Genomic DNA, 26,482 nt, shown 5'->3' with positions numbered 1-26,482 from the left:
AAGCTGAATTTTCTACTGATTCATTTAACTATCTAAATGCTAGCTGCTTACATTTAATTGAATGACTCTAAACATACATATTTAGAATTTTATTTTTTGGGAATTTTTTTGACTTATGCAATTTAATGAATTTTACACAAATTTGTAAAATCGGTGTCCCTGAATATGCATTTTTACTGAAAAAAGTGTTGGTTGAAAAATTTTACCCAGCTCTACATATGGTTAGCTTTCAGACAATATTTAGCAATAATGCTCACATTATCTAAGTACAGTAACTCCTCACTTAGTCGTCCCAGTTAACTTTGTTACATTGCTGATCAATTAGGGAACACGCTCGTTTAAAGTTGCACAATGCTCCCTTATAACGTTGTTCAGCAGCCGCCTGCTTTGTCCACTGCTTGCAGAAAGAGCAGCCTGTTGGAACTAGCTGTTAGGGGCTTGGAACAAGGGTGGACCGGCAGCCCTGCTATCAGCTCCCCACTTCCCTAAGTTCCCTGTGTGGCAGCCACCCAACAGGCTGTCAATTGCCAGGCAGTTCAGCTGTCCTTCCCTCCCCGCCCCCCTACTGCCATATGCTGCTCCTGCCCTCTCCCTGGGAGCTGCTCCCAAGAGCCTCCTGCTTGCTGTGCAAGGGGCAGGGGGATAGGGGTGCTAATGTCAGGGTGTTCCCCTTCCTCCCCCCTGTTCCTTTACCCTATCAGGCCATCTCCTCAGTGGGGACATGACAAGGCTCAGGATGGAGGGAGCTTGCTGGCAGCAGCTGCTGTCTCAACTTGCTGATCTACTTAAAAAGGCAGTTTACTTAGATTGGTGTCAGCACACTTAAAGGGGCAATGCTTGTCTCTCTCTCACGTACATGGTGTGTATCTGTGTCTCTGCCATGCTGTCTCCCCTCCCTCCATTCCTGCTGCCTTCCAGAGTGAGGCTACATTAACAACAATGTGTTAACCCTTGAGGGCTCAGCCGAGTGATAGTTCATCATTTACCAGCAAGGCATTCCCTGGGAAATATCCCACTCTCTTCACCACATCAACCAAGCTTCTCAATCATCATTGCTGTGTACAGTATTAAATTGTTTAAAACTTATAGTGGGGGGGGGGGTAGTCGTTTTTTTGTCTGGCGAAAAAAATGTCCCTGGAACCTAACCCCTCCTATTTACATTCATTCTTATGGGGAAATTGGGTTCTCTTAACATCATTTCGCTTAAAGTAGCATTTTTCAGGAACATAACTACAAGGTTAAGAGAGGAGTTACTGTAAATGTTTGTTTCCACAAGTAGGTCACTTTAAGTTTTATCGAAGGTCTACTTGGTTTTGCTTTTTCAAAAAACAAACAACCCTACAGGTCACTGAAATCTACTCTAGAGATCAGTTCCATAAAACTGTTACTACACTTTTCTTTGTTTTATGTTGAACCCTTAACCATTAATGATTTTATTTGTGTAATGTTCTTTGTCTGATAACCTTCACTTTCCACTTATTTGAATGTTACATATAAAACAAAAATTGTAGGTTTAGTGCTGCACCTGACTAGTAAATAGAAATGTCTGTCTGAAACATGATTTTATAGAACTGTTTTTTCTATCTTTGAAGGGTTAGGGTTACCAAGTCAGTTGATGTAATGGCAGTGTGTCCTACAATTGTGACAGAGGATAGTATGCAAGCTCAGCATCTGGCTGCTACATTGGCTCTCTATCATTTAGTAAAAGGACAGGTAAGATTTTCACTACACTAGATGCTTAGGATGGAATGTATTTTCACATTAAGATTTTATTTTCTGACATGATATCCACATTCATCTTTTAAAAAATCTGAATCAGTAAAGATTTTCCAAGCTCGAATTCTCCCTGTAAATTACACGTTCACTTGTCCTTACTGAAGGTGCCAAACATAATCATGTGAGGCCGTAACGTGTGGCAAGATTTCATGGTGTGTAATAGTTAAATATTGTAAAAAGTTAAAAACATTTTCTACCAGTTGCAGTACCCACAGGTAGAAACAGATGTTCAACATAGTTACAAATATATGAACTTTCAACTTCCCCCCCCTCTTTACTTGTTGGACTTGCTCATTTAAAAAGAATTAGTGAGCTCTGGTATTTAAGTTGTTCTTTGGAATAGTTTTTGATAATGTGAGAAATTATCTTTTGTCTACTGTTCAGCAGTATAGTTGTCGAATAAGTAAAACAGCAATACTTCTGCATCAGAGTATAGAAGACTTAATATTTTCATTTAATCAAACAGTCAATTGACGTACAATCCTTGTGACAGTGTAAAAGCAAAAAGCCTTTAAACATCTCTATTGTACATTTTTTATATGGTCTGTTCAAATAACTGATACTCCTTAAGTTTCATATATACTTTTTCCTTGTTTTTATTTTTTATATATCTTTATCCTAAATGTAGGATTTGGGAAAACTAATAATTCCTTAGCTGCAATCAAATACTAGCAACATATTTAAGGGAAGATTTGAGGTCTCAAATAAAAATGTTGTCATAGAAAGTACCCAAACAGACTCTGAAGATAAGTGATTAAAGTCTGCATCTATAGAGAGGAAGTTTTTAAGTATTTGGATCAGTGGTATAGTCTTTCATTTCTTAAAGATTTTTTTTAAGGTAACTTCTAGAATTTTTAAATTGATTTGTAGGTGAAATATCAGTAATACTACAGAATAATACATATTGTCACTTTTTCTGTTTTCTCTAAAGTCGGTCCATCAGTTGCTGCCTCCCCCATATCGAGATGTTTGGTTAGAATGGAGTGAAACTGAAAAGAAAAAGGAAGAAGAAAGCAAGTTAGAAACTAACAAACCTCGTGATAATTTTATTTCTAAGTTATTAAACAAACTCAAACAGCAGCAGCAACAGCAGCAGTCTGAAAACAAACCCCAAGTATCAGAAGATCCTGAGGACTCCTGGGAAAACTTAGTTTCCGAAGAGGACTTCAACAGACTCTCTCTTGAAACCACAAGCACAGATGATTTGGAACCTGTGAGGATACTGTTTAAAAAATTTCAAAGTTCCTGCAGATACCAGAGACTTTTAAAGGAGAGACAACAGTTACCTGTGTTTAAACACAGACATTCAATCATAGAAACTCTTAAAAAGCATAGAGTAGTTGTTGTGGCTGGAGAAACAGGCAGTGGCAAAAGTACCCAAGTGCCCCATTTCTTGTTGGAGGATTTGCTGCTAAATGTGGGGGGATCAAGTAAATGTAATATTGTCTGCACACAACCCCGAAGGATCTCAGCAGTGAGTCTGGCTACCAGAGTTTGTGAAGAAATGGGCTGTGAAACTGGACCTGGAGGAAGAGTAAGCTACTACTTGATTCCTAGCTAACAGCTTAGACCAACTGGTTTTATAGGAAATTTATTTTTCTGTACATAGTGGAAGCCACATAATGATGTTTAGCATGATTTTATTTAAAGACCTCTTTCCTTTTCCTTAAAATGCATTTTCCTTTGCTTTTTGTTAAACACTGGATTACTAACTAATAGGGCTGTCAAGCAATGAAAAAAATTAATTGCGATTAATCACGCTGTTCAACAATAATAGAAGACCATTTATTTAAATATTTTTGGATGTTTTCTACATTTTCAAATATATTGATTTCAATTATAACAGAATACAAAGTGTACAATGCTCATTTTATATTTATTTTTTATTACAAATATTTGCACTGTAAAAAACAAAAGAAATAGTATTTTTCAATTCACTTAATATAAGTACTGTAGTGCAATCTCTTTATCATGGAAGTTGAACTTACAAATGTAGAATTATGTACAAAAAAATAACTGCAGTCAAAAATAAAACAATGTAAAACTTATAGCCTACAAGTCCAATCAGTCCGTTTCTTGTTCAGCCAATTGCTCAGACAAACAAGTTTGTTTACATTTTCAGGAAATACTGCTGCTCACTTCTTATTCACAATGTCACATGAAAGTGAGACCAGGTGTTTTCATGGCACTGTTGTAGCCAGCATCGCAAGATATTTACATGCCAGATGCGCTAAAGATTCATATGTCCCTTCATGCTTCAGCCACCATTCCAGAGGACATGTGTCTATGCTGATGATGGTTTCTGCTCGATGATAATGTAAAGCAGTGCGGACTGACGCATGTTCAGTTTCATCATCTGAGTCAGATGCCACCAGCAGAAGATTGATTTTCTTTTTTGGTGGTTCGGGTTCTATAGTTTCCTCATTGGAGTGTTACTCTTTTAAGACTTCTGAAAGCATGTTCCACACCTCATCCCTCTCAGATTTTGGAAGGGACTTCAAATTCTTAAACCTTGGATATTGTGCTGTAGCTATTTTTAGAAATCTCAGGTTGGTAACCTTCTTTGCATTTTGTCAAATCTGCAGTGAAAGTATACTTAAAAAGATAGTAGTCGTCATCCGAGACTACTATAACATGAAGTATATGGAAAAATGCGGGTAAAATAGAGCCGGAGACGTACAATTCTCCCCCAAGGAGTTGAGTCACAAATTTAATTAATACATTATTTTTTTAACGAGCATCATCAGCATGGAAACATGCCCTCTGGAATGGTGGCCAAAGCATGAAGGGGCATACGAATGTTTAGCATATCTGGCACATAAATACATTGCAATGCCGGTTACAAAAGTGCCATGCAAACGCCTGTTCTCACTTTCTGGTGACACTGTAAATAGGAAGTGGACAGCATTATCTCCCGTAAATGTAAACAAACTTCTTTGTCTTAGTAATTGGCTGAACGAGAAGTAGGACTGAGTGGACTTGTAGCTCTGAAGTTTTCCATTGTTTTGTTTTTGAGTGCAGTTATGTAACAAAAAAATCTACATTTGTAAATTCAACTTCCGTGATAAAGAGATTGCATTACGCTACTTATATGAGGTGAACTGAAAAATACTGTTTCCTTGTTTTTTACAGTGCAAATATTTGTAATAAAAATAATATAAAGTGAGCAGTGTACACTTTGTATTCTGTGTTGTAATTGAAATCAATATATTTAAAAATGTAGAAAAACATCCCAAAATATTTAATAAATTTCAATTGTATTATATTTAACAATGCAATTAAAACCGCAATTAACCGTGATTAATTTTTTAATCGTGTTTAATTTTTTTAGTTAATCGCATAAGGTAACTGCTATTAATTGATAGCCCTACTAACTAATAATGAGCATATGTGAATTCTCTAAACACACTCCCGAACAAATGTAGGAGCACATATTCAAAACGTGTACAAAATATAAAGTAGTCATATTTTGAAAGTAAATTTATTTACCCTTTCTGCATAGCTTGTTGACAAATTTTTGATTTTCACAATGAACAATGCCAAGACAACTACACTAACTCTGTTAATAGGGAAGAAGACAAATTTTAAAAATTGTTTTAACTTCAGAGTAAAGTGTTTGTTTTATGTACAGTACTTCTTTCTTACTATTTTTAGAAAATGCAATACTCAAAGATAGAAATTTCTATCAAAAACAAAACTTCACACAATATCAATTTTCCTACAGAAATTATATGTTTCAAGAAGTTCCAACATTCATTATGTGAGATGCAGGGAATAGCTTTCACAAGTGAATACTAATAATGGTTTTCTCAAATATTCTAATTTGTCTTGGAGTTAACCTGAGCCTTCCTTTGGATTTTATCTTCATATCCTGGAATTTTTAATAACACAGCAGAAGTTACTCCATCCTTCTTCCAATAAGCTATTTTTAAAAATATACTTACCAAGGTCAAGTTAAATTCTGTTTGTTTGTTTTTTTGTTTTTTTTTAATGGGACTATAACTTCAAACTTTTGACCTTTTGAAAGGCCCATTTAAACTATTGTTCTGGTTAAAATAAGCTTGTGGTCTTACATTCTGAATTTTATATCTTAAAAGTACTGGAAAACAAAGTAGAACTTCTTACAGTGGCTGTAGAAAATGAATGGCTATCATAAGTGAATAGATACTATGATAGGAATACAGCTTTTTTATGTGTGAGGTAATTAATATGCAATGGATTTTTGAGGAGCTGTACCCCTTTTGTACTTTTTACATTTTTAATTGTGTACAGTCGAAATGCAAAATATTTGCCTGGATTAGCATCCAGTAACTTCGGTACTAATCTGAACCTCTTCTACTTCTTGGTTTTGGCTGTTTTGGAAATACCATCCATAGTATCACTGTTTTTTCCACATTTTCAGTTTGGCTCAAATCGTGTAATACTGAGAGGCAAGGCCGGATTAATGCAGGGACTTTAAGGGCTGCAGCCCAAGGTCTTGGGCTAAGGGGGTCCCCGCAAAAATAAATCCATAATTTATGAGATTCATTGGTCAGCAACCCCACGATTGACTGACTGATTCTGGAGCCTCTGCCAGTTGATCACGATCTCCAGGCCGCTAAAAGTGCAGTGGTGCAGCAGGGCTCAGGCAGGCTGCCTGTATGCCATGCCCCACGCTGCTCCTCTCCGCACACTGTCCCCACCCCCAGCACCATCCCTACAGCTCCCATTGGCCAGCTCACAGCCAATGGGAGCTGTGGGGGCGGCACTTGCAGGCGCAGGCAGCGCACGGAGACATGCTGTCCCCTTCCCCCCCAGGGCTATGCAGAGACATGCCAGCAGCTGGCTGCTTCCGGGAGTAGCATGGGGGTATGGCAGGCAGCCTGCCTGAGCCCTGCTGCACCACTGCCCGAGAGCTGCCTGTGGTAAGTGCCTCCTGGCCGGAACCTGCACCTCACACCCCCTCCTGCACCCGAACCCCCTGCCCTGGGTCAGAATCACCTGCACCAAGCTCCCACCCAGAGCCCACACCCATCACCCCCTCCTGCACCCAAACTCCCTCCCAGAAAGAAACTAATATAACAGCTGTTCTGAGGTAAGAAGTAGGCTCTTTTGAATTAACTATATTCTACATGTTTTAAGACTGAAATGTAACCACAGAATGGCTTTGTTAATTAAAAGGCAAGTTTAGTATAGCGTTAATAGCCTCGATGCCATAACTGTGATAATTTTGTTTTAAATTAGGAAAAAGATTTGTGTACAGGGGCCCCACAAAATCTAATAGCCCTGAGCCCACAGGAGAGTTAATCCAGCCCTGCTGAGAGGGGGTCATGTTCGTGTGTGTGACACTGGTACAGTTGCACTGAAAGATCATTGCCTTAGTTTCCCAATATGTGGGCTTTGTGAGGATTTATTAATTGGTCATAGTAAGCTTTAAATATGAGCTGAACACGTGCTATTCTAATTGCCTTATTGGTAACTGTCAATGTACTTAACTTTCTAGTCCAGGATCTCCCTTAATTTATACCAAGTAGAAACTAATAATTGTGTCAAATTTTGTTTGGATTTGAAAAAAATCCACCATGCTATTTTACTAGTAGTTTATGCAGTGCCTGAAACCAGTGTTTAATTTTCATTTTAATCTTTGTGTATCTGTGGTATATCTAGTATTTTAAACCACTATACATTTAAATGCTATCCTATAAATTGTTTTGTAGAATTCCTTGTGTGGATATCAAATCCGTATGGAATCCCGAACGGGAGAAGCTACTAGATTATTATACTGTACAACAGGAGTTTTGCTTCGGAAACTTCAGGATGACAGTCTTCTTTCAAATGTATCTCACGTTATTGTAGATGAGGTTAGCATTCTCTCACTTCTACTTTGCTTTTGCACAATTGTATCTTTCATAGGAATTATTTTTATTTATACCTCCAGACTAATTCACTCTCTACATCCTTTTAATTCAAGGTTCATGAAAGAAGTGTCCAGTCTGATTTCTTGCTAATCATTCTGAAGGAGATCTTGCATAAACGTTCAGATCTGCATTTGATTTTAATGAGTGCTACTGTAGACAGTGAAAAGTTTTCCAGCTATTTCACCCACTGTCCCATTCTAAGGATTTCAGGAAGGAGTTACCCAGTTGAGGTAGGTAAATGTTTTTTTATATCTACCCACACAAATGTTTCTTTATATCTACCCAGTAATATGTCATCCAGTTGTATCTGCTACAGCAGCAAGAGAAGGTAGTCTTTCATCTGAATTTAAAACCATTTTAGCCCTTTTTATCTTTAAAAATCCTAAAATAGCTTCAGTGGTCCTACGAACAGAACTCTGTACTTGGATTTACATCATTTTTCCCCTCTGACAATTCAGACCATCCACAGAAATTCTAAAACACCATTTTTATTGTTGTACATATTTTTTTTTTAAATGAAAATCAAATTTTAAGTTCCTTCTGTTTCTGTGGCCCTGAGGCTTGCCATTTTTCTTTGATGTGTTCTGTTGCGTTAGGCTCTGATGATGAGGAAAATGTGAGCATTTCAAAATGTCTCTCCTCTTACTGTTTCTTTCACCTTTATAATTTTTTATCGAATACTTAGTAACTTTGAGATGCCAAGTAACGTTAAAGCAATATATAGAGAGAGTATTCTATGCAAATTGTTGCACATCAATACTGACTGATATAGCTCTGTTGCTGAATTAAGTGGACCAGTCATCTAGTATTTAATGACCAACTAAATTTATCAGTTACTTGTTATTGTCTTCATTTTTATTTGTGGAAAAAAAAGGTAAAATAACTAAAATGCTGCTTACAGGGTTTCTGATATACCACATACAGTACACTAAATGCACAGTCCATCACAATTTATTTTTGTGATCCAGCATTGTTAATGCTGTGATACACAAGGACAAAGCTCTAACACATCCTTTATGCTGCTTTGCTAACTTGGTTTACCGACTTGCTCGGTTTTTTAATACGTTCCTAAAGTAATAGTGTGATTCACTTTCTGTTTTCATATAAATAATAAGGAAATAAGTGAAATGGGAAAGATCTCCTTATGGTTTTTTTTTTTTTTTTTTTTTCCCCCACCCCACCTCACAGACCTCTGTGCTGCTGTTTGGGTCTGGGGTTGGGTGCAGAAGGGGGTTCCTTAGCACTGGTATAGATACTTAACAGCTATATATTACTGTATATTGCTTTGCCCTTTCAAAGGAAGGAGCAGAAAAAGGAGTGGCACTATCTGCTCCTCAACGTATAGTGCCACTCCATTTTTCTGCCGTTGAGGAGCAACATATAGTTTACTGTAGAAGTTTGGATCTTCTTTCTTAGCTAGCGTTGTAGGAAATTCCCTTTTCAATCCTAAGGGTGTGTGCTTTAGAAAGACAGAAAGGATGTAGGTTTATTTTTTGTATTTACCCCTCTCAAAATAATTCTGTAGGTTTTCCACGTGGAAAATATTATTGAGGAAATTGGTTATGTTCTGGAGAAGGACTCTGAATATTGTCAGAAGTTCATGGAGGAGGAGGAAGAAATAACAATAAATGTTACTAGCAAAGGAGGAGGAATCACAAAGCATCAGGTAAAACAAGTATTTTCTGTTTGGACAGTCTTGTTTAAGAACATAAGAATGGCCATGCTGAGTCAGACCAACGGTCCATCAAGCCCAGTATCCTATCTTCCAACAGTGGCCAGTGCCAGATGCTTAAGGGGGCATGAACGGAACAGAGGAACTTATCAAGTGTCCAGACCCAGCTTTTGGCAGTTGGAAGTTTAGGGACATCCAGAGCATAGGGTTGTGTCCCTGCCCATCTTGGTAATAGCCATCGATGGACCTATCCTCCATGAACTTATCTAATTTTTTGTTGAACCCAGTTATGTTTTTGGCCTTCACAACATCCCATGGCAACGAGTTCCACAGGTTGACTGCATTGGGTGAAGAAGTACTTTCTTTTAAACCTGCTGCCTATTAATTCCTTTGGATGATCCCCAGTTCTTGTATTATGTGACTGGGTAAATAACCCTTGCTTAGTCACCTATCTCCACACTAGTCATGATTTTATAGACCTCTATCATATCCCTCCTCAGTCAACTCTTTTCTAAAATGCATAGTCCCAACCTTTTTAATCTCTCCTTGTATAGAAGCTGTTCCATATCCCTGATGATTTTTGTTACCCTTCTCTGCACCTTTTCCTATTCTAATATATCTCTTTTTGAGATGAGGTGTCCAGAACTGTGCACAGTATTCAAGGTTTGGGTATACCATGAATTTGTGGAAGTAGTAGTGTATTTTCTGTATTTTTTTTTCTTTTTGACAGCTGATCCATTTGCACAATGGTATCAAATCATTATCACAATTAATACAATACTAATTTAGCTATATACAATTATGATATTTCCAATGGTTATGAAACCATATATTCAGCAACTTACTGAGTCAGCAACTGTGTGTGTTCTGGTGGCTTCATCAACAATTATTTGTGGCTGCCCTGCTGTTATTACATTTTTAATTTTGATTCCCAGTTAAATTGTACCTTCAATATCTTGTGCACGTTCCCAACTCTTGATACATTTAAGGAAAGACTGGGTAAGCTCTTGAATAGACTCAGGAACAATTCTGCTTAGTTATGAAGATAAACTAAGGAGAGGGGACAGAGGAAAAGTGATGTCCGTCTTCCAAGCTGCTTCCTGCCATTTGGGATGCCAAAATAAGACACTGCTTACAGTGGATTATCTAGATGTAAAAAATATTATATCACCTGTTCTGCTCCCCAGTCCAAGGTTGGCTCTCCTTAACTGTGACTCGTATGTCTTGCAGGTCTCTGTGGAACTAGTTTCCCTTGATGGGGCTTAGATGCCCTTCTGGGCTTCACTCCTCCCCACTGGCTAGTTGGCTGTATATTGTATGAGAAAGGGAGGCGAATAAGTGGTAGCACTCTCCTGAGCACCACCCAGTCACTGTCCAAAATGAGACACTGCAGTAGGTAGGAAGATCTTCATATATTATGATTGTCCCTCTCCTTTCTGAATGCTTTGATTAGCAGTGAAATAGTTGACATTGGTGGCACTTAAATTCGACTTAAGAATTCTCACATTATTGAGATAGGTAGGGGCAGCTCACATTTCCAAGCCCTAAGTCAGGGCTTGTCTACACTTAAAAACCTACAGCGGCTGTGGTGCTATAGTGCTACTACCTACACTGATGGGAGGGGTTCTCTGTTGATGTAGATAATCCATCTCCCTGAGAGGTGGTAGGTAAATTGATGGAAGAATTCTTCTGTCAACCTAGCACTGTTTACACTGGGACTTAGGTTGGCTTAACAACACCGCTCGGAGTGTGGCTTTTTCACACCCTGACGTAGTTAAACCAATCTAATTTTCTAGTGTAGACCAGAGCTCAGACAAACATGACTGCCTCAGTTTACATTCAGTTCACATTTTAATGGTTTCTCTTGCAGTCATACGGGCTAGAGACTTGCTTGTTACTTTTTAAATTAAAGCACAGGTTTTGGAGCACAGGATAAAAGCCTCAAAAACAAAAAGTACCAGCTTGCCAGGCCTTTGAGATGGTCCAGTGTGAGCAGCAGGGATGGACAAGATGAACCTCATGGAACTTTTTTTATTGTTATAAAATAGACTATATGATGTCCATTTTGTACATATTTGCCTTACAAGACAAGTTAAAACACTTAAAGGGCATAAATGTCTACGTTCTCCTCTCTTGCCTTCCTCTTGCATAGAGTTAATGTTACCAAATTCTTTCCCTTTTAGGAATATGTCCCACTCCAGTCTGGATCAGGTGTTGATTTGGATCCTTACTATCAGACATATAGCAATCGTACACAGCAAGCAATCTTCTACATGAATCCTTACAAGATCAACCTTGACCTTATCTTGGAATTGCTTGCCTTCTTAGGTACTTTATCACTTCCTAAAATGTCTGTGGATTTTTAAAAATTCTTTCAATGATAACTTTCCTCAGATTTTGGGACTCCGCTTTCATGGATTTCTTATTGTTTACTAATGATGCTTGGTACTAGAAGGATATTTGATTTCATTCCTATTTATGATGCTTCCCAGAAAGGGCCCAGCTCAGGAATTCTAGAATAGTATCTCCTATTTCAAACAGGGAAAGGTCGAATAGGATTTTTTTTCTAGCTTTTTAACCAGGTTTCTATATTATATCCCCACAGATAAAAGTCCACAGTTCAGAAACACAGATGGTGCTATATTGATCTTTTTACCAGGGCTTGCTCACATCCAGCAGTTATATGATCTCATTTCATCTGACCGAAGGTTTACAAGGGACAGGTAATGAAACCAGTCTCATTTGAGAAATGTGTAGTGTTCTCATCTTAGTTTTTAAGACTGGCTTTTTTTTTTTTTTTTTTTTTTTTTTTTTTAACAGAAAGAGAATTGTAGTTAGTACATAACTTACTTTTTTGCTCACAATACATTTTCTCAATCCATCTTCATTTTTTTTTTCTATTTCTCTTTCAAATCTGAGCATAAGTGGTAAATATTTAGATCCTTCTGCAATCAAAAGTTCCTTATTTTTCCTCCAGATGAACTTATTTGCTTTAACAGTGAAGAGCTTCTGGATATTTTAATTCTGAAATAAAAACTGACACTTTCTTCCTTTTTGCTGCAGCTGTCAAAATACTGTCACTATAGTTTAGAGTCAATATAAAATTGCATAACAATGGTAGAAACTCTTTTTTCGCCCATCTCCACCAAACTGGAGAATGACCATATCAAGTATTATCATTCATACGTTTTTCCTTTTATATTTTACTGGCATTTATTTTTAGTATTATGTAATTAGTAATACAAAGTCTTACTATTATTTATGTATATTCTCTTTCCTTCCTCCAACCCACCAGCATTACCTCAGGCTTATTTAAACATTTGTTGAATGTTGTAACTTAATTGTTGAATAATGTCTCCTTCTTTCAGGTATAGGTTAATAGCTCTGCATTCTATTCTTTCAACTCAAGATCAAGCAGCTGCATTTACATTGCCCCCTTCTGGAGTTAGAAAGGTATGGTATGTTTAAACATGTAAAAGTCACTACTGTAATATAAATCATCTTCTTGCTCCCTCTACTTTATATACTTTTTGTGTATATGAATTCTCTAATAAAAAACTTACAAAGTTTATAAAACTGTGAGCTGTCTGAAATTCTCTGAAAGCAGAGCATTGTACTCTATTAACAAGGTGTTCAGGGCCAGATACAAGTTAACTTCAAAAGATTGTCAAGTCATCATACTAAATCTTTTATATACAACAGAAAAACATTTAGTTTTTAGTAATTTTTGTTTTACTGTAACTTTCTGTTGTATAAAAAATGGATCCCTGTCACTTTCTAAAAAAAAATCTTTTTTAGGAATCCTTTTCTCGAAGTATTTTGTACATCTTTATACACACAAGCTTGTGAAAGACTATTTGACTTAATGACAAATTGTTCAGTGGAAAGTCAAGCAACCTTTGCAAGTGCAAGCAGCAGTTTAAACCAATTATACAATGAAAAACTAGAACAAAAACATGTAAAGATCCCCTTTATCTCTTTAGTCCTCCCAGACATTTCTGTAGGGATCACTTTTTATCAAGTTCTCTCCAAATCTGAGTTTAAAGGAATTAAACTTATAGAAGGACTATTTCCTGAATTCATTTATCTGAAGGTATGGCTATTTCATTTGCAGATTGTTTTGGCAACCAATATAGCTGAGACAGGTATTACGATACCAGATGTTGTCTTTGTAATTGACACTGGGAGAACAAAAGAAAACAGGTAAGGGTTGATCTTCCTAAGTCTTTGTGTTGTGTACATTTTTGGAAATAGATTCCATAGGGGTCTTCCACTAGGTTTGTACCTCTTCAGATCTAGGTTTAAATTCAGGCTTTGGTCAAAAAAGTAAGTTGATTGGTCTGATGATAACGGCCTTATGTCCAAATCACAAAACCATCCTACAGCTTGGTACAAGTCTGCTGATTTTCAAATAGTGGTGTTGTCACAGATCCACGTGATCAGTGCTGTGCTCCTAGCTTTGGAACTGTCTCTTGGAGAGGATCCCTTTGGTGTGCCAGACCCCTAAGAGGTCACACTCTTCCTTCGGGGTAGGCCAACATTGTCACCTCTTGAGACTGAACCTTTGGGCTTTAATCCTCCTGCTTCTCACCGTGAGTTCTGTTCAGAGAGTCCAACTGAGCCAGACTCCTGATAGAGACTTGTACACTCTTCAGGGATTAATGCACCTCACCAAATATTACAGTAACACTCAAACAGCTTTTCAAAATGGTAGGGTTTATTAGTCAACTGGAACACAGCTTCAGGATGTTCTTAGGTATGGCTGAAGGTATGGCTATTTCATTTGCAGATTGAACATAAAGAAATGAAGGTTAAAGCATAGTCTGTTCTGATTAGCCCAGAGCCCCAGTCAAGATGTAGTGAAACTCCATTTTCAGGCTCTGTCTCTCTTTCTCTGTCTGACCTCCTTAATCGGCTCCTAGGGGAGAGAGCTCACAAGCTTCTGCCAGAGCTCACACTTATCCCCCCACCTCATACCTCTCAATCTTTTTTTCTGGAGATGGAAACGAAGCAAAGTTCCCCTGCTGAGAGGCAGGGAAATCGGTGAGTCACTGGAGCTTGTATTATGTCTTTGGCCCCCTCATTTACCTAAGACAGTTTCAACCAGTTCCTTAAAAATTCTTCATTCCACCAAGACAGGGAGGTGACACCCACCTATGTATCTTAGTTTGTCCTGAGAGCAAACTTAGTTCCTTTTTCACCCCCACTTGGTAACAATGTATCAAATAGGGGAAACTGAGGCACACATAGGATTCATAAAAATATTACAAAAATTCCCACTTTGTCACAGTTATGAACAGGGAGAGGAATTATTTAGAGGTGATGGAATGCACAACTAGAAGTAATGGGATGAAATTTTAGGTAGATCACCTTTTCCATAACTTCCTGACACTGAGATGTTGGCTTTGGTCTACCTCAAATATACAAAGTACTAGAAAAAGTGTGGTTAAAAAACAATTCAGCATTGGTAGGAAGATGGACTAGATGAACTAATACAATAGGTCTCTTTCACCTCTGTCATCTACATTTGATTAATGACCTAATCAATCATGTGTAAGGCTTACAAAATAAGGCTTTCAAAACTAAGTTTTATAACTTTTTACAATGAGTGATTTTTTTTTAAAAATCAATTTTAAATTGAGAATTTGAATCTGACAGTAGTCCTTATCTACACATTCTGTGCAAATGCTTTTTCAGGTACCATGAAAGCAGCCAAATGAGTTCTTTGGAAGAGACCTTTGTCAGTAAAGCAAGTGCTTTGCAGCGTCAAGGGAGAGCTGGACGTGTCAGGGATGGATTCTGCTTCCGAATGTACACAAGAGACAGGTATGGTAGCTTTAATGAGCAAGATTTTGTAAGTCAGGCACTGTTACAGTATTAATTGCAAAAGCCTGTGTTAAAATGCAGTGTAGTGGTTGCAAATTAAACTGAAGTGAGGAAATACAAAAGTTCAGGTTCTCATAAAAGTATGTACCTGATGTGTGTAATATAGATGACTTTGTGCTGTGTAATCCTTAACTTTTGCAGTTCCTGGTCTTCTTTTTTTCAAATTGAATTTATAGCCTTGATGTTTCTTTAACAGAGATGACTCAAATTTTTCATTTCCTGTTTTAAAAAAAAAAAAAAAAAATTGTGGGGGGGAAAGAATCATAACTGAAGCATTATTAAACTGTAAAATTCTGTTTTAAACATCACCATAAATTTGCCCCAGTGTCCAATATAAACAAATCCTAGCTCTGGAATCTTGAGGTTTAACTCCTTATCTTCCAAATCCATAGATTTAAAGTGGGCTATCTATGGATGCGGGACAGGAGAACTACCTATGACGTTATACTGCTCCACAGTATGGAGAGCAACAACATAACTAAAAACCTAGAATTCCTTTTTTTATTACATCTGATTGAAAATGCTTTGGCCCTTAACTATGTTTCAGTTATAAATAAATATATATAAAGTAACCTTTACTTTGAGGGTTTAGCCACATGTAAAGTTTGAAGTTCCACTCATTTGAATTAACCATGAGCAAAAACAAATTAGAAATTATTTCAAAATAGTGTCCCATTGTCCATCACTATCCTTCACCTTCACCCTGCCCTCCCGTGACGTGTGCACATGCTTAGCTCACAAAGGGGAAATATATTCTTCTCACTCTTTACTTTAAAACCCATGCATGTACCCCCAGAAAGAATGTCTATCTGAAAAACAAGCAAATGAAAACGGGGGATTGTAATTTAAGATGACTTGTAACCTTAAGTCAAGGCTTGTTACACTGAAATTTGTAATACTGTGTGTCTTTATTATTGTGGTGTTGCAGGTTTGAAAGTTTCATGGAATATTCCGTTCCAGAAATACTGCGTGTGCCTTTAGAAGAGTTATGCCTTCATATTATGGTACAGTCTTGTTTCTTGAATTTCTCTTACCTTTGTTCCTTTAGAATCAGCCAGAAAGGTGTGTGTCCTGCTCTAGTGCTACTATTTGGGTTGCATGAGTCTGTGGAGATGTCTGTTTCCTCTTAGTGGAAAATCCACTATATATATATTCACTTTAAAAAATACAGAGCATGTTGCTGAGGGGAGAGCGAGGGTGTACACTCATCTATTAGTATATAATACTATCTAATCTGCAGAATGGAATTGTTTGCATTTCTTCCAAACATCAATCTGAAGGAAATGTTTTATGAAGAAAAATCCCTGTTAAAGGGCCAAATCCCAGTCCCTGTCCATATTACCAATATATGGACTGTGCATAAGGGAACTAAGCAGAGGGATGGAATCCTTCTTTCCCAACCAAGGAATGTGGGGTGCAAGGCATGTGCATACCTTCTACATATAAATTTGGGCTAATAGATTCATGGAGTTCCAGACTACCAGCCATGCTAATGCATCACCACTACTGTAGCGCTGCAAAAAAAGGCCAGATTGAAGCTGTGCGTGATGGGTGCATAATCCCTTGTTCACTTTCTCTGCACTCTGGCCCTCCCTCTACAGTGGAGCCATCCTAATGTCACTGTGTTGGCCTGCTGCAGTCCTGCATCAGGGAAGACTTGGCACATATGAGGAAGATGAATGAGTGGGGTGGGGGAAGAGGAGGAAGAGAAGATTGATCTCAGAATGACTGAATAGGCAACATGTCTTCTAGATATCTTTGCAGCCTATCGTTTTTAAAATATCTGTTTTTGTTGTTATCTTTTGGTTAATATTTTCTAGATAGTTTAAATTGAATTGTCTATCCATTTAATCCACAGAAATGCAATCTTGGTTCTCCTGAGGATTTCCTCTCCAGAGCATTAGACCCTCCACAGCCTCAAGTAATCAGCAATGCAATGAACCTGCTACGGAAAATTGGGGCTTGTGAATTAAGTGAGCCCAAACTGACTCCATTGGGCCAGCACCTTGCAGCATTACCTGTCAACGTAAAAATTGGCAAAATGCTTATATTTGGTGCTATATTTGGTTGCTTGGATCCTGTGGTAAGTTGACAGGTATTGCAATTTTCATCTAGATGGTTATGATAAAAACAATGCTAACAACCTTGAGAGAGTGAATTTTTATGGGTGAATTTCTGTGAAATTTTCTTTCTTACAAAAACTCTTGGAATAAAATATATGAAATAGGGACACAACACATAGATGCAATTTTTGGTTAGTGCTCTTGTTACTATGCTTATTTTTAAGAAAGCTGACTGGTATTTTTATTTATCAATACTCTCCCTCACCTCCTGTCCCCACGCACACAAAAGAAAGTGGCCAGACTCAGTGCTCTAGTCACTCTTCCAATTCTATCTACTAGTGAGCCTATGAAGTGCAGTGTTAACATAAACTATCTTCTTCACGATTTTAAAGGGACAATGACAATTGAAGTCACATCTGTCTGAAACTTTGACCTACTGTTGTTACAAGCAGTACTTAAGGTAGTTATTTTTCAGTTTGTTTTACTTTGAACATTTGGCAGCACTTGTGCATGCTCCATTTTCAGTCTCTCCTGTTTGTTTAGTTTCACAGAGCAACAGGGGAGAGAAAATACTTTCAAAATCTTAAACACCTTATGATTTTTGTTGCATTCAGGTGCTAATGTGGGACATGAAACTACTTCTAATTCATTTTTTTAAATTGACAGACTTCAGATTAGTGTCCTCTTTAAATTATTTAAAAACAAACAGTTCAAGGTAGTGTCAATCTGCAGCACACATTCTTCCCTTCAAAAGCAAACTCATTTCACCCATTTTCACCATATCCAACTAGTCAGTGCTGGAAACTCCCCCCCCCCCCCCCCCCAGCAAATATAGCAATAGCTCAAATGCAATTTAGATCCTTTGCACCATATACAACTTAATCTGATTCCCCTGTGTAAAACAGAATCCCACTAGTTGCCAAAAAAATAGTTAGCAAAAACCAACAAATGGTTGTGTATAGGTTTTGTGTTTAGGGAAACTTTTATATAAATGAAATACTCAGGATGCAACTATTCAATATTTATTTCACTATAAGAGCCTGTAGTTCCCATCAAAGACCTAGGAGTGAATCTAGCTAATTTTGCAATCCATTTATCAAAATGCCTCTCTTCACTACTGAAATAGTACTTCAATAATTTTCAAGTATCATCACTCTGATATCACTGTACTTGATATAGAAACAGTGTGAGAGGAACATCACTATTACAAAATTCTACTAAATCAAGGAACTACCATGAAGTGCAGATCTGAGACAAGGATTTGCACTTTATTCTACTACTACACCTGATCAGGTCTTGTTACATGACTCAGTTCAGCCTTAAAATTATCATTATGCAATAGACTGTCTTTACACTTTTTTCACATATCCTAGTTGACTGTACATAGTAAGAGGAAGTGTGATCCCTTGGTTAAAAAAGGGAACTAGGAGTTCAGATTCTATGGTTCTAGTCCCATTTATACCACTGAGTTGGTTTGATCTGGGGCAGGTCGCTTATTTTCTGTGTCCTTCATTTTACCTATCTATGAAAAGGTATAAAAATACTTACCTGCCTCACGCACAAGTGTTGAGATTTAATAAACAAATGGCGGGAAAGTACTTTTTAAAATATTTCAAGGTGCTATGTAAGTACAATGTCTTCAGTGAATTTTGCACTGTAACATACTATATAAAATGCAATCACTCTATCCTTGTGACTTAGTGTGAAGCAAGACAAGGAATATGATAAGTCTTGTTGAAACAGGAAATCTAGATTGATTTTTAGTGTGGTAAAAACCTGAAGCCTAATAATTTAAATTTTATTTATATGATGTTTATACTTCTTAATATGTTGCTATTGATTACAGGCAACTTTAGCTGCTGTAATGACAGAAAAATCCCCTTTTACTACACCAATTGGTAGAAAAGATGAAGCAGATCTTGCAAAATCTTCCCTGGCGCTGGCAAACTCAGATCATCTGACAATTTACAGTGCATATCTAGGGTAAATAATTTTTTCTAAAATATTAAAACTTAAAGCACATAGAACCTTTTGATTGACTGTCAGTAATGTTGTATCCTTTAAATATTGCTATTAAATACATGATCCTAAATGGTTTTGTAAATTTCCTTTTATAATAGCAGAAATGTGTGATAAGTACTATGTTACTTGAGAATTAATAAATGGCCTAGTTGGTTAGTCACTTGGCCTTCTAACACCACTTATGGCAAGCAATGCAGAAGCATACTGCTTGTGGTGTCCTGATGCTTCCGGTATTTCTGTAGCTGTTTTGTAGTGAGCTACACTTTAAAACAAACGCCCCAAAAAAACCCAACAACTACCCATTAAAGTTACATTCTTCATGACTTCCAGCCAGGAACATTGCTATTCTATCTCCAACTGTCAGAACATACAATCATCTGCCAGTTTATAGAAGAAACACCGTTGTTTATTCATGGGCATGTAATTTTACATGCTGTGAAATGCTTGTCCTCTCCTGATCTCTGGTAGACATACATTGTTGATCCAGATGATACAAGTTAGTGTTTTATTATTAAGTCATTGGAGGATCCTTTGTAAGAGCCATTATCACTTTTTTTATGTATTTGAATTTGGATTCCTCCTCTCTTTGTGATAGCCATCAGTGTTACTTTTGTAATTGTAGTAAACCAAGATTTTTTGTCTAGGTGGAAAAAGGCTCGTCAAGAAGGAGGGTATCGCACTGAAATGGCTTACTGCAGAAGGAATTTTCTTAACAGAACCTCGCTGTTAACTCTGGAGGTATATCAAGATACAAGCCATGTGATTCTGCCCAGAAAGGATGACTGTTAATTTCCCTCAGAAAATTCAGCATATAACTTTAAAGCAGTGGTATACAGTACTCATGTTAGTATACAGACAAGATAACAAATATGGGCAAATAGAATGTTGAGAGTGGGTGAATAGCTTAGATTCTTATTGAGACTGGCTAAATCTATCCTTTACACTTTTTGAGGTGCAAGCCCCATTGATATATATCTTTTGCATAAAGTTGCTCTGACGAAGTTCATACTACAGCACCTTACACGAAATAAAACTTGTAAGGTAAAATATTACTTAACAAGGGTAAATAAAATAACACATGGTTAGACTGTATTTTTCCTTATATTTACTAAGTACTTGTATTTCACTGTCAAGCCTGGAAGATGATAGGTATTAGAATAGATTACCAAGAGAGGTTGTGGAATCCCCATCATTGGTGGTTTTTAAAAACTGATTAGACCAACACCTCTCTGGCATAGTCTAGGTATATATGGTCTTGCTTCAGCATGCAGGGCTGGACTAGATGACTTCTCAAGGTCCGTTCCAGCCCTGAATTTCTATGATTCTGTGATGCCAAATCCTGACTTTTCTAAATGCATTTTTACCTCCAAAATTAAGGCTCCAATAGTCCTTTCCAGGACTGATCCTCAGGAAATAGGAGAAGGGTGCGTAACATAAAGGTGTGCGTTTTTTGCTGTCAATTTGTCTTCTAAATAGCTGGGAGAACAGAGACATACTTGCATCACTTTCAGCCCCACGTTCTCAGTGTCTGAATACTAAAAGCCTGATTTCGTTTTGGTTACTTATCCAAGCAGCCAGGATTCCAAGGCCTCTGCAGATATGACTAATTTTTTCTAGATAAGTCTCTGAGTCTCTTCACTGTTAGTTGGGAATTTTGGGGAGGAGTCTGAGTGTGCTGGTGGCTTGATAGTGTCCCTTTTTATAATCAGTATTTTACTATTAAGTTATTAATGTACCTGTTTTGATCAAAACTAATTTCAGGATGTGAAACAAGAACTAATAAAGGTGGTCAGGGCAGCAGGATTTGCAGCACCTGCAACTCATCATAGGTGGGAAGGAAACGGAACCACACAATCCCTTTCTCTTCAGGAAATAGCCCTTCTTAAAGCAGTGCTGACTGCCGGGCTATATGACAACTTGGGGAAGATAATGTATACGAAATCTGTAGATATCACAGAGAAATTGGCATGCATGGTGGAAACTGCTCAAGGTAAAGCACAAGTGCATCCCTCCTCTGTAAACAGAGATTTGCAGACATATGGATGGCTGCTCTACCAAGAGAAGGTAAGGATCTTGTATTTATATCTTATTAATTAGAGGCAATTATGTGACAATCTTGAAAGCAGTTGCACATTGGTGTAAACCCCATTAGACCAGGACTTATCAATTTGCAAACACCTTACATGCCTGTAGTGCTATATAAATGGAAGATAATGTGAAATATACTTGGATGTCCAGCTCATCTTAAGAGCCATCAATGCCTTGTCCCTGAAATCAGTGTGCTTTAAAAAAAGCACCAGGTCCTAAATAAGGCACACACAAATGTGGCTAGAAATGTTGGCCAATAAATTTAATATTGACTAAACTGACAAGCTTACAAATGAAAGTACCCTACTCTTTATCAGTCAACTTTTCACAAAGGGTTAATGTATTGTGTATAGTATTGTTTATTTAAAAAAAAATTGATCACTTTTCTGTTTGGTGACATAGTTAGAAGTGTCAAAAATATGTAGTCAAAGTAACAGTCATACTTTGACCTGTACTATGCTATCTGTCCCTATTCACCTCTAAGTCCTTAAAACATGCTTCAGCAGGGCCTTTTTAAACCCTTGCATGCCCTCTCTCAGGCCTGAAGAAATACTAACTAACTAGCTTAAGTTTAAACATATTCACAAAAATTGTGAAATCCAAGACATGCTGAACTTCACAACTGAGCTGCATTTTGTCGCTCACCTTTTCCCGCCTACTTCCACACGCTTATCTGTGTGTTGTCTCTTTGGTGAAGATGTATGTTTCATCTCAGTGTAAAAAAAATTATACAGCAATTCTTTTCAAGTGTTTGTTGTCGTACCAATGGACATTTTATTGTAAGGCAGTATTAAGCTACCTATTGATATTTAATGCAGTACGTACACACAGCTCTTTCCAAATAGAGCAGACAACATTCCCTGCCCCAGGAGCTTGCAGTATAAAGCAAGATGTAGGACAACAGCTAAAGTTAGAAAGGGAATTGACAGACTGCTGAGAACAAGTTAGGAATAGTTACTGAATGTAATAAATTTCAAGAAAAGGGGGAAAAAGACTTTAAGAAATGTAAGATTTGCCAAGCCTAAAAGCACAGGTGAAGAGAAGAGACAAAAGGAGCAAATCTCCGGAAGGGGGGGTGGGCCCAGGCATGTCAGTGGGAATGGGATTATCAAGGAAAGAAACCTTGTTCAGTACATGTTGTTTGATAAATTTTATGCAAACAAAATACTGTTCATCAGTGTTAATACATTTCAGACCTATTAATGTATGTATAGTCCCCTCAGTTGCTCAGAGAGTAAAACAATCTACATTATGACTGCTTTTATAAAAACATTCTAAAAGAAACTTTATTTTTGATGTATATATTTTGAGACTTTCAGTATAAAACCCCTTGTTGCATTAAATCTGATAGGGGTTTTTTGCATTGAAAATGTTCACTGGATCGGGAAACAATTTCTGGCAAGCAATATTGATCCTGGCTTGCCTGAAAAAAACAGTAGTGCCGTGCATATCGACTGCATGCATCTCTAAGTATATATGGATTAAACTAATTTTCTGACTGTACCTGCTTAAATTTTCAAATTCCAATAAATGTTGTTTCCCTTTCAACACTGCACATTCAGCTGTATATTCATAGCCTTTGTACAGTCTGCTGTAGGCTACCATTATCTTTTGTTTATAATCTTAACTACATAATTGTAGTCTTCCTATTCGTCCAGTGCTCTTTAAATTTCACCTCTGAAGGATCACGAAAGGAAAATTTCTCCCAGTGGCATAAGCCTTTTTCCCTTCCTTAAAGACTAATAGATATCACACAAAGTATAGGGCAAATAATTGGGCATAGCCTACATTCTTTCACTGTTTACTAACGTAAGTAGCATATGTAATGATGTCTCAGAGGGGAAAAAATTGACAACTTGCTTAATGAAAGTAGCATTCAAGTTCAGTGTTGTAGTTTTTAAATGCTTTTGTTCGTTTGTGTTTATATGCAGATAAGATATGCCAAGGTGTACTTGAGAGAGACTACTTTAATTTCCCCCTTTCCAGTTTTACTTTTTGGTGGAGACATAGAAGTTCAGCACCGTGAACGCCTCCTGTCTGTTGATGGCTGGATCCATTTTCAGGTACATTTATGTTCTGGTTATTTCTTGTGCCTTTAAATGGCTGTGCATTTTGTACCTGAAACATATTGTTGAAGTGTGAGTTTAAGATAGTTAAGCAAAATAATGGGAATTTTGTTACATATGTAATAAGGTCATTTGCTTCCAAGAAATAGCAAAAGTAATTTAATAGTATGCTATTTTTAAAAAAGAATGTTTGCCTTTGTTCATGAAGAAAGATTGAGGTATTATAAGAATAGATACTATTGGAAACACACACATTTACCTGATTTGGGGGAAGAGGAAATACTTGCTTTCAGTAAGTGTCATAACTGAAAATGTATTAAATTGGAACATTTTGAAGCCATAGGTCCCAATCCTGTAAACGTGTAGGCACCTGCTTAACTTTAAACCCTTGAGTAATCTCATTGATCTACATCTCAGATGAGATTAGTCTTGCGAGTGAAAGCTGTGAGAAACATCTCAGATTTAAAACAAACACTCTTGTGCTCTCTTTCGAAACAGAAGACATTTTACACACATTTTCTGAATGCATTTAATCTGAGGCTGAAAGTGAAAACTGGCCACCTGAAGACATATGAGAGTTGCGCACCTGCTGTCAAATTGGTTACACTTTTTCTTCTAGCTCTGTTCATTTGCACCTCATGCTACACCCTAGGAAGAGTGCATGTTGCTAATTTTATGTAAGCGTTCTCTGAAACTCAGAATGAGATACAAATGTTGTGACAACGAAACACCAGTTAATGACTGCATGCACTTGTTACTCAACACACACAGAATTTTTAAGATCGGCCTTTCTTTGAGGGAAGGACAGGTAACACAGCCAGAAAGCTGTGTGACTGAAATGAGAGAGAACCATATGTTCTAATTAGCCAATTCAATTTGAGATCCACACTTTTCCTGGGCAAATCAACATAAGTTTTTTAAAGCCTGCAGGCAGGTGATAGTTTGAGTACAGGGGGTATCAGATATCTACCATGTCTGTTATGTCTGTAATTTTTTCCTCACTCTCCCTGCCCACGCTGTATATTTATAATGTTGGTCTGTAATGTACAGGCAGTGATATTAAATCCCTGGTCAGCACTTTGAGTTACTTTAGGCCTTGCTCCTAATGAAGTCAGTGGGACTGCTCATGTGCTTAACTTAAATACATGCTTAGTCCCACTGACCTCATTAGAAATACACAAAAATTAAGCACGTGCATAATTGTTTGCAGGATTGGGTCCTTAGCCTCTTGTGTGATGGCTAAGCTTTAATCTTGGGTTTCGTCAGTAAGAAACTGCTTTGAGAAAAATGCAAATATATTAATCTTCTCTTATCTTCTTTCTACAGGCTCCTGTAAAGATTGCAGTAATTTTCAAACAACTGAGGGTTCTCATTGAGTCTGTTTTAAAGAAAAAACTTGAAAATCCTAAAATGTCACTTGAAGGTAATTGTATTGCTGTACTATCAACATAAAAAAGTGAGATAAATATACATTGAGTATGTACAATGTGTGTATAGTTCTTTAAACAAATATACTAATACACTTCATCCTTGCTCAAGAGACCACATTGTAGCCATGGTGTGCCTAATTCAACTCGCATAAGAAACAGAAACCCAAAAGGTCATTACTGAACCTAGGTCTCCTTCACGGCATCACCCCAAAAATATGGGGCTATATGTAATTGTCTCTTTAAAGATATGTCTGACATAGACTAACTCTCTACAATGATAATGTTAATGGTAGCAGTAATAGTGGTTAGTTTCTATTTGTCAGGGTGTTCTCATGGGCATGGATGAATTCTAACATACAGCTGTGGCCCAGCTATGGGGGTAGGGAGTAAGACAATGTGCAATGGACTGATAAACTTATAGGTAAATAGTGTGGGAGAGACTACATGACAACCCCAGAAATAAGGGATAAATGGGCATAATCCATGCTTCTAAAGCTTCAGAGAAATGTCAAGAAATTTAAAATCCCAACTGGAGTGAAATGTATCTGTGAAAGTCCTGGTCTCTTCTCTTTCTCCAGCTCCCTTAGGGAATGCACTGTTGCCTCACTATTGAGTCTGACACAGCCTAGCTAATTAAAGCTTTCCATGTTAAATTGCTGAGAGTTACATACCCATTTCTCTCCTTTTGTTAAATTTAGGGTTTTTCCCACTAACTTCTGTGTTTTTTCTCCCTAGATGACAAGATTTTACACATCATCAAAGAACTGATAAAAACAGAGAATGCCAGCTGAAACTGGAGCTCAGTAACAAGCTATAAAGCTTCAATAGTGGCAGGAAAACAATTATGCTTAAAGACTTCAGCTAAAGTATTTCAACATTTTAAAATGTGGTTGATACCAGCCATAACTTGGAAATACTGCATGAACTTGACATAGAAGTAATTTTGTAGGTCATTTTTAATTATGATCATAAATGTATTATGTTTACAATAAATTTTGGTGCCATTTGTTTGAATGTATAAATGATGGTAGTAATTCAGACCTTTTCAACATAAAAATGAACATGACTAAATCAAATTTGCTTTGTTTCAGTTTAAGGTATTTATTAGTAATGTACGAGAAATTCATGATCAGGTTCTGAATATCTTTTAACTGCTATACAAAATAGCTTGTCCTGTTTAGATATGTAAAAACTGAAAACAAAACAGATTTTTGTGCATTTGCCAAAACATTACTTCACTGCTTTGTACCTTAAGCTGTAGACTTTTATTCCATAGCAGATTTAAGCATTACATTTTAAGAACATTGTCATTTTTCTATATGATTCGCTATGATGAGATGAAAACCTGGGAACACAAACTGCAGATCAGCAGTCTTTAGCTTGGGAATTTCATTGGGATTTCAAAATCCCTTCTCCTATTAACCTAACTACCACTGTTGGGCCTGAACACAGTATTTACAGACCGAAGACTAATGCTGAAATTTTCTTCATTTAATAAATAAATATTCCTATTTCCAGGGGGTTAATAGTATTTTTTTCCACCTGAAAAAGACAGGGCAAGGAGGAAAACCCAACATGCTCT

The 26,482-nt window shown here is 37.2% G+C and overlaps 1 protein-coding gene across 3 annotated transcripts in view; it reads left to right on the top strand.

The window, feature by feature from the left end:
* The window catches only part of DHX29 (DExH-box helicase 29), a 36,311-nt gene extending 10,335 nt beyond the window's left edge, over window positions 1-25,976 (top strand). For 2 of the 3 annotated variants that reach the window (XM_037902800.2, XM_037902801.2), the window contains 18 exons: window positions 1,593-1,713; window positions 2,708-3,310; window positions 7,473-7,616; window positions 7,727-7,903; window positions 9,199-9,339; window positions 11,529-11,673; window positions 11,951-12,068; window positions 12,714-12,798; window positions 13,460-13,548; window positions 15,043-15,171; window positions 16,160-16,235; window positions 17,090-17,314; window positions 19,141-19,277; window positions 19,961-20,054; window positions 21,078-21,380; window positions 23,336-23,467; window positions 24,797-24,893; window positions 25,636-25,976. In XM_037902800.2, the coding sequence (XP_037758728.1) occupies window positions 1,593-1,713; window positions 2,708-3,310; window positions 7,473-7,616; window positions 7,727-7,903; window positions 9,199-9,339; window positions 11,529-11,673; window positions 11,951-12,068; window positions 12,714-12,798; window positions 13,460-13,548; window positions 15,043-15,171; window positions 16,160-16,235; window positions 17,090-17,314; window positions 19,141-19,277; window positions 19,961-20,054; window positions 21,078-21,380; window positions 23,336-23,467; window positions 24,797-24,893; window positions 25,636-25,691 (2,872 nt within the window). In that variant the 3' untranslated portion in view covers window positions 25,692-25,976. Of the gene's footprint in view, window positions 1-1,592; window positions 1,714-2,707; window positions 3,311-7,472; window positions 7,617-7,726; window positions 7,904-9,198; window positions 9,340-11,528; window positions 11,674-11,950; window positions 12,069-12,713; window positions 12,799-13,459; window positions 13,549-15,042; window positions 15,172-16,159; window positions 16,236-17,089; window positions 17,315-19,140; window positions 19,278-19,960; window positions 20,160-21,077; window positions 21,381-23,335; window positions 23,468-24,796; window positions 24,894-25,635 lie in introns of those variants that run through there. The other variant, XR_006291244.1, reaches the window with a different exon arrangement.
* Window positions 25,977-26,482: the final 506 nt, after the last annotated feature.

The sequence above is a fragment of the Chelonia mydas genome, chromosome 5, assembly GCF_015237465.2.
Source record: "Chelonia mydas isolate rCheMyd1 chromosome 5, rCheMyd1.pri.v2, whole genome shotgun sequence".
Taxonomy (NCBI): Eukaryota; Metazoa; Chordata; order Testudines; family Cheloniidae; genus Chelonia; species Chelonia mydas.
This window is presented reverse-complemented; position numbering and strand designations above follow the sequence as displayed.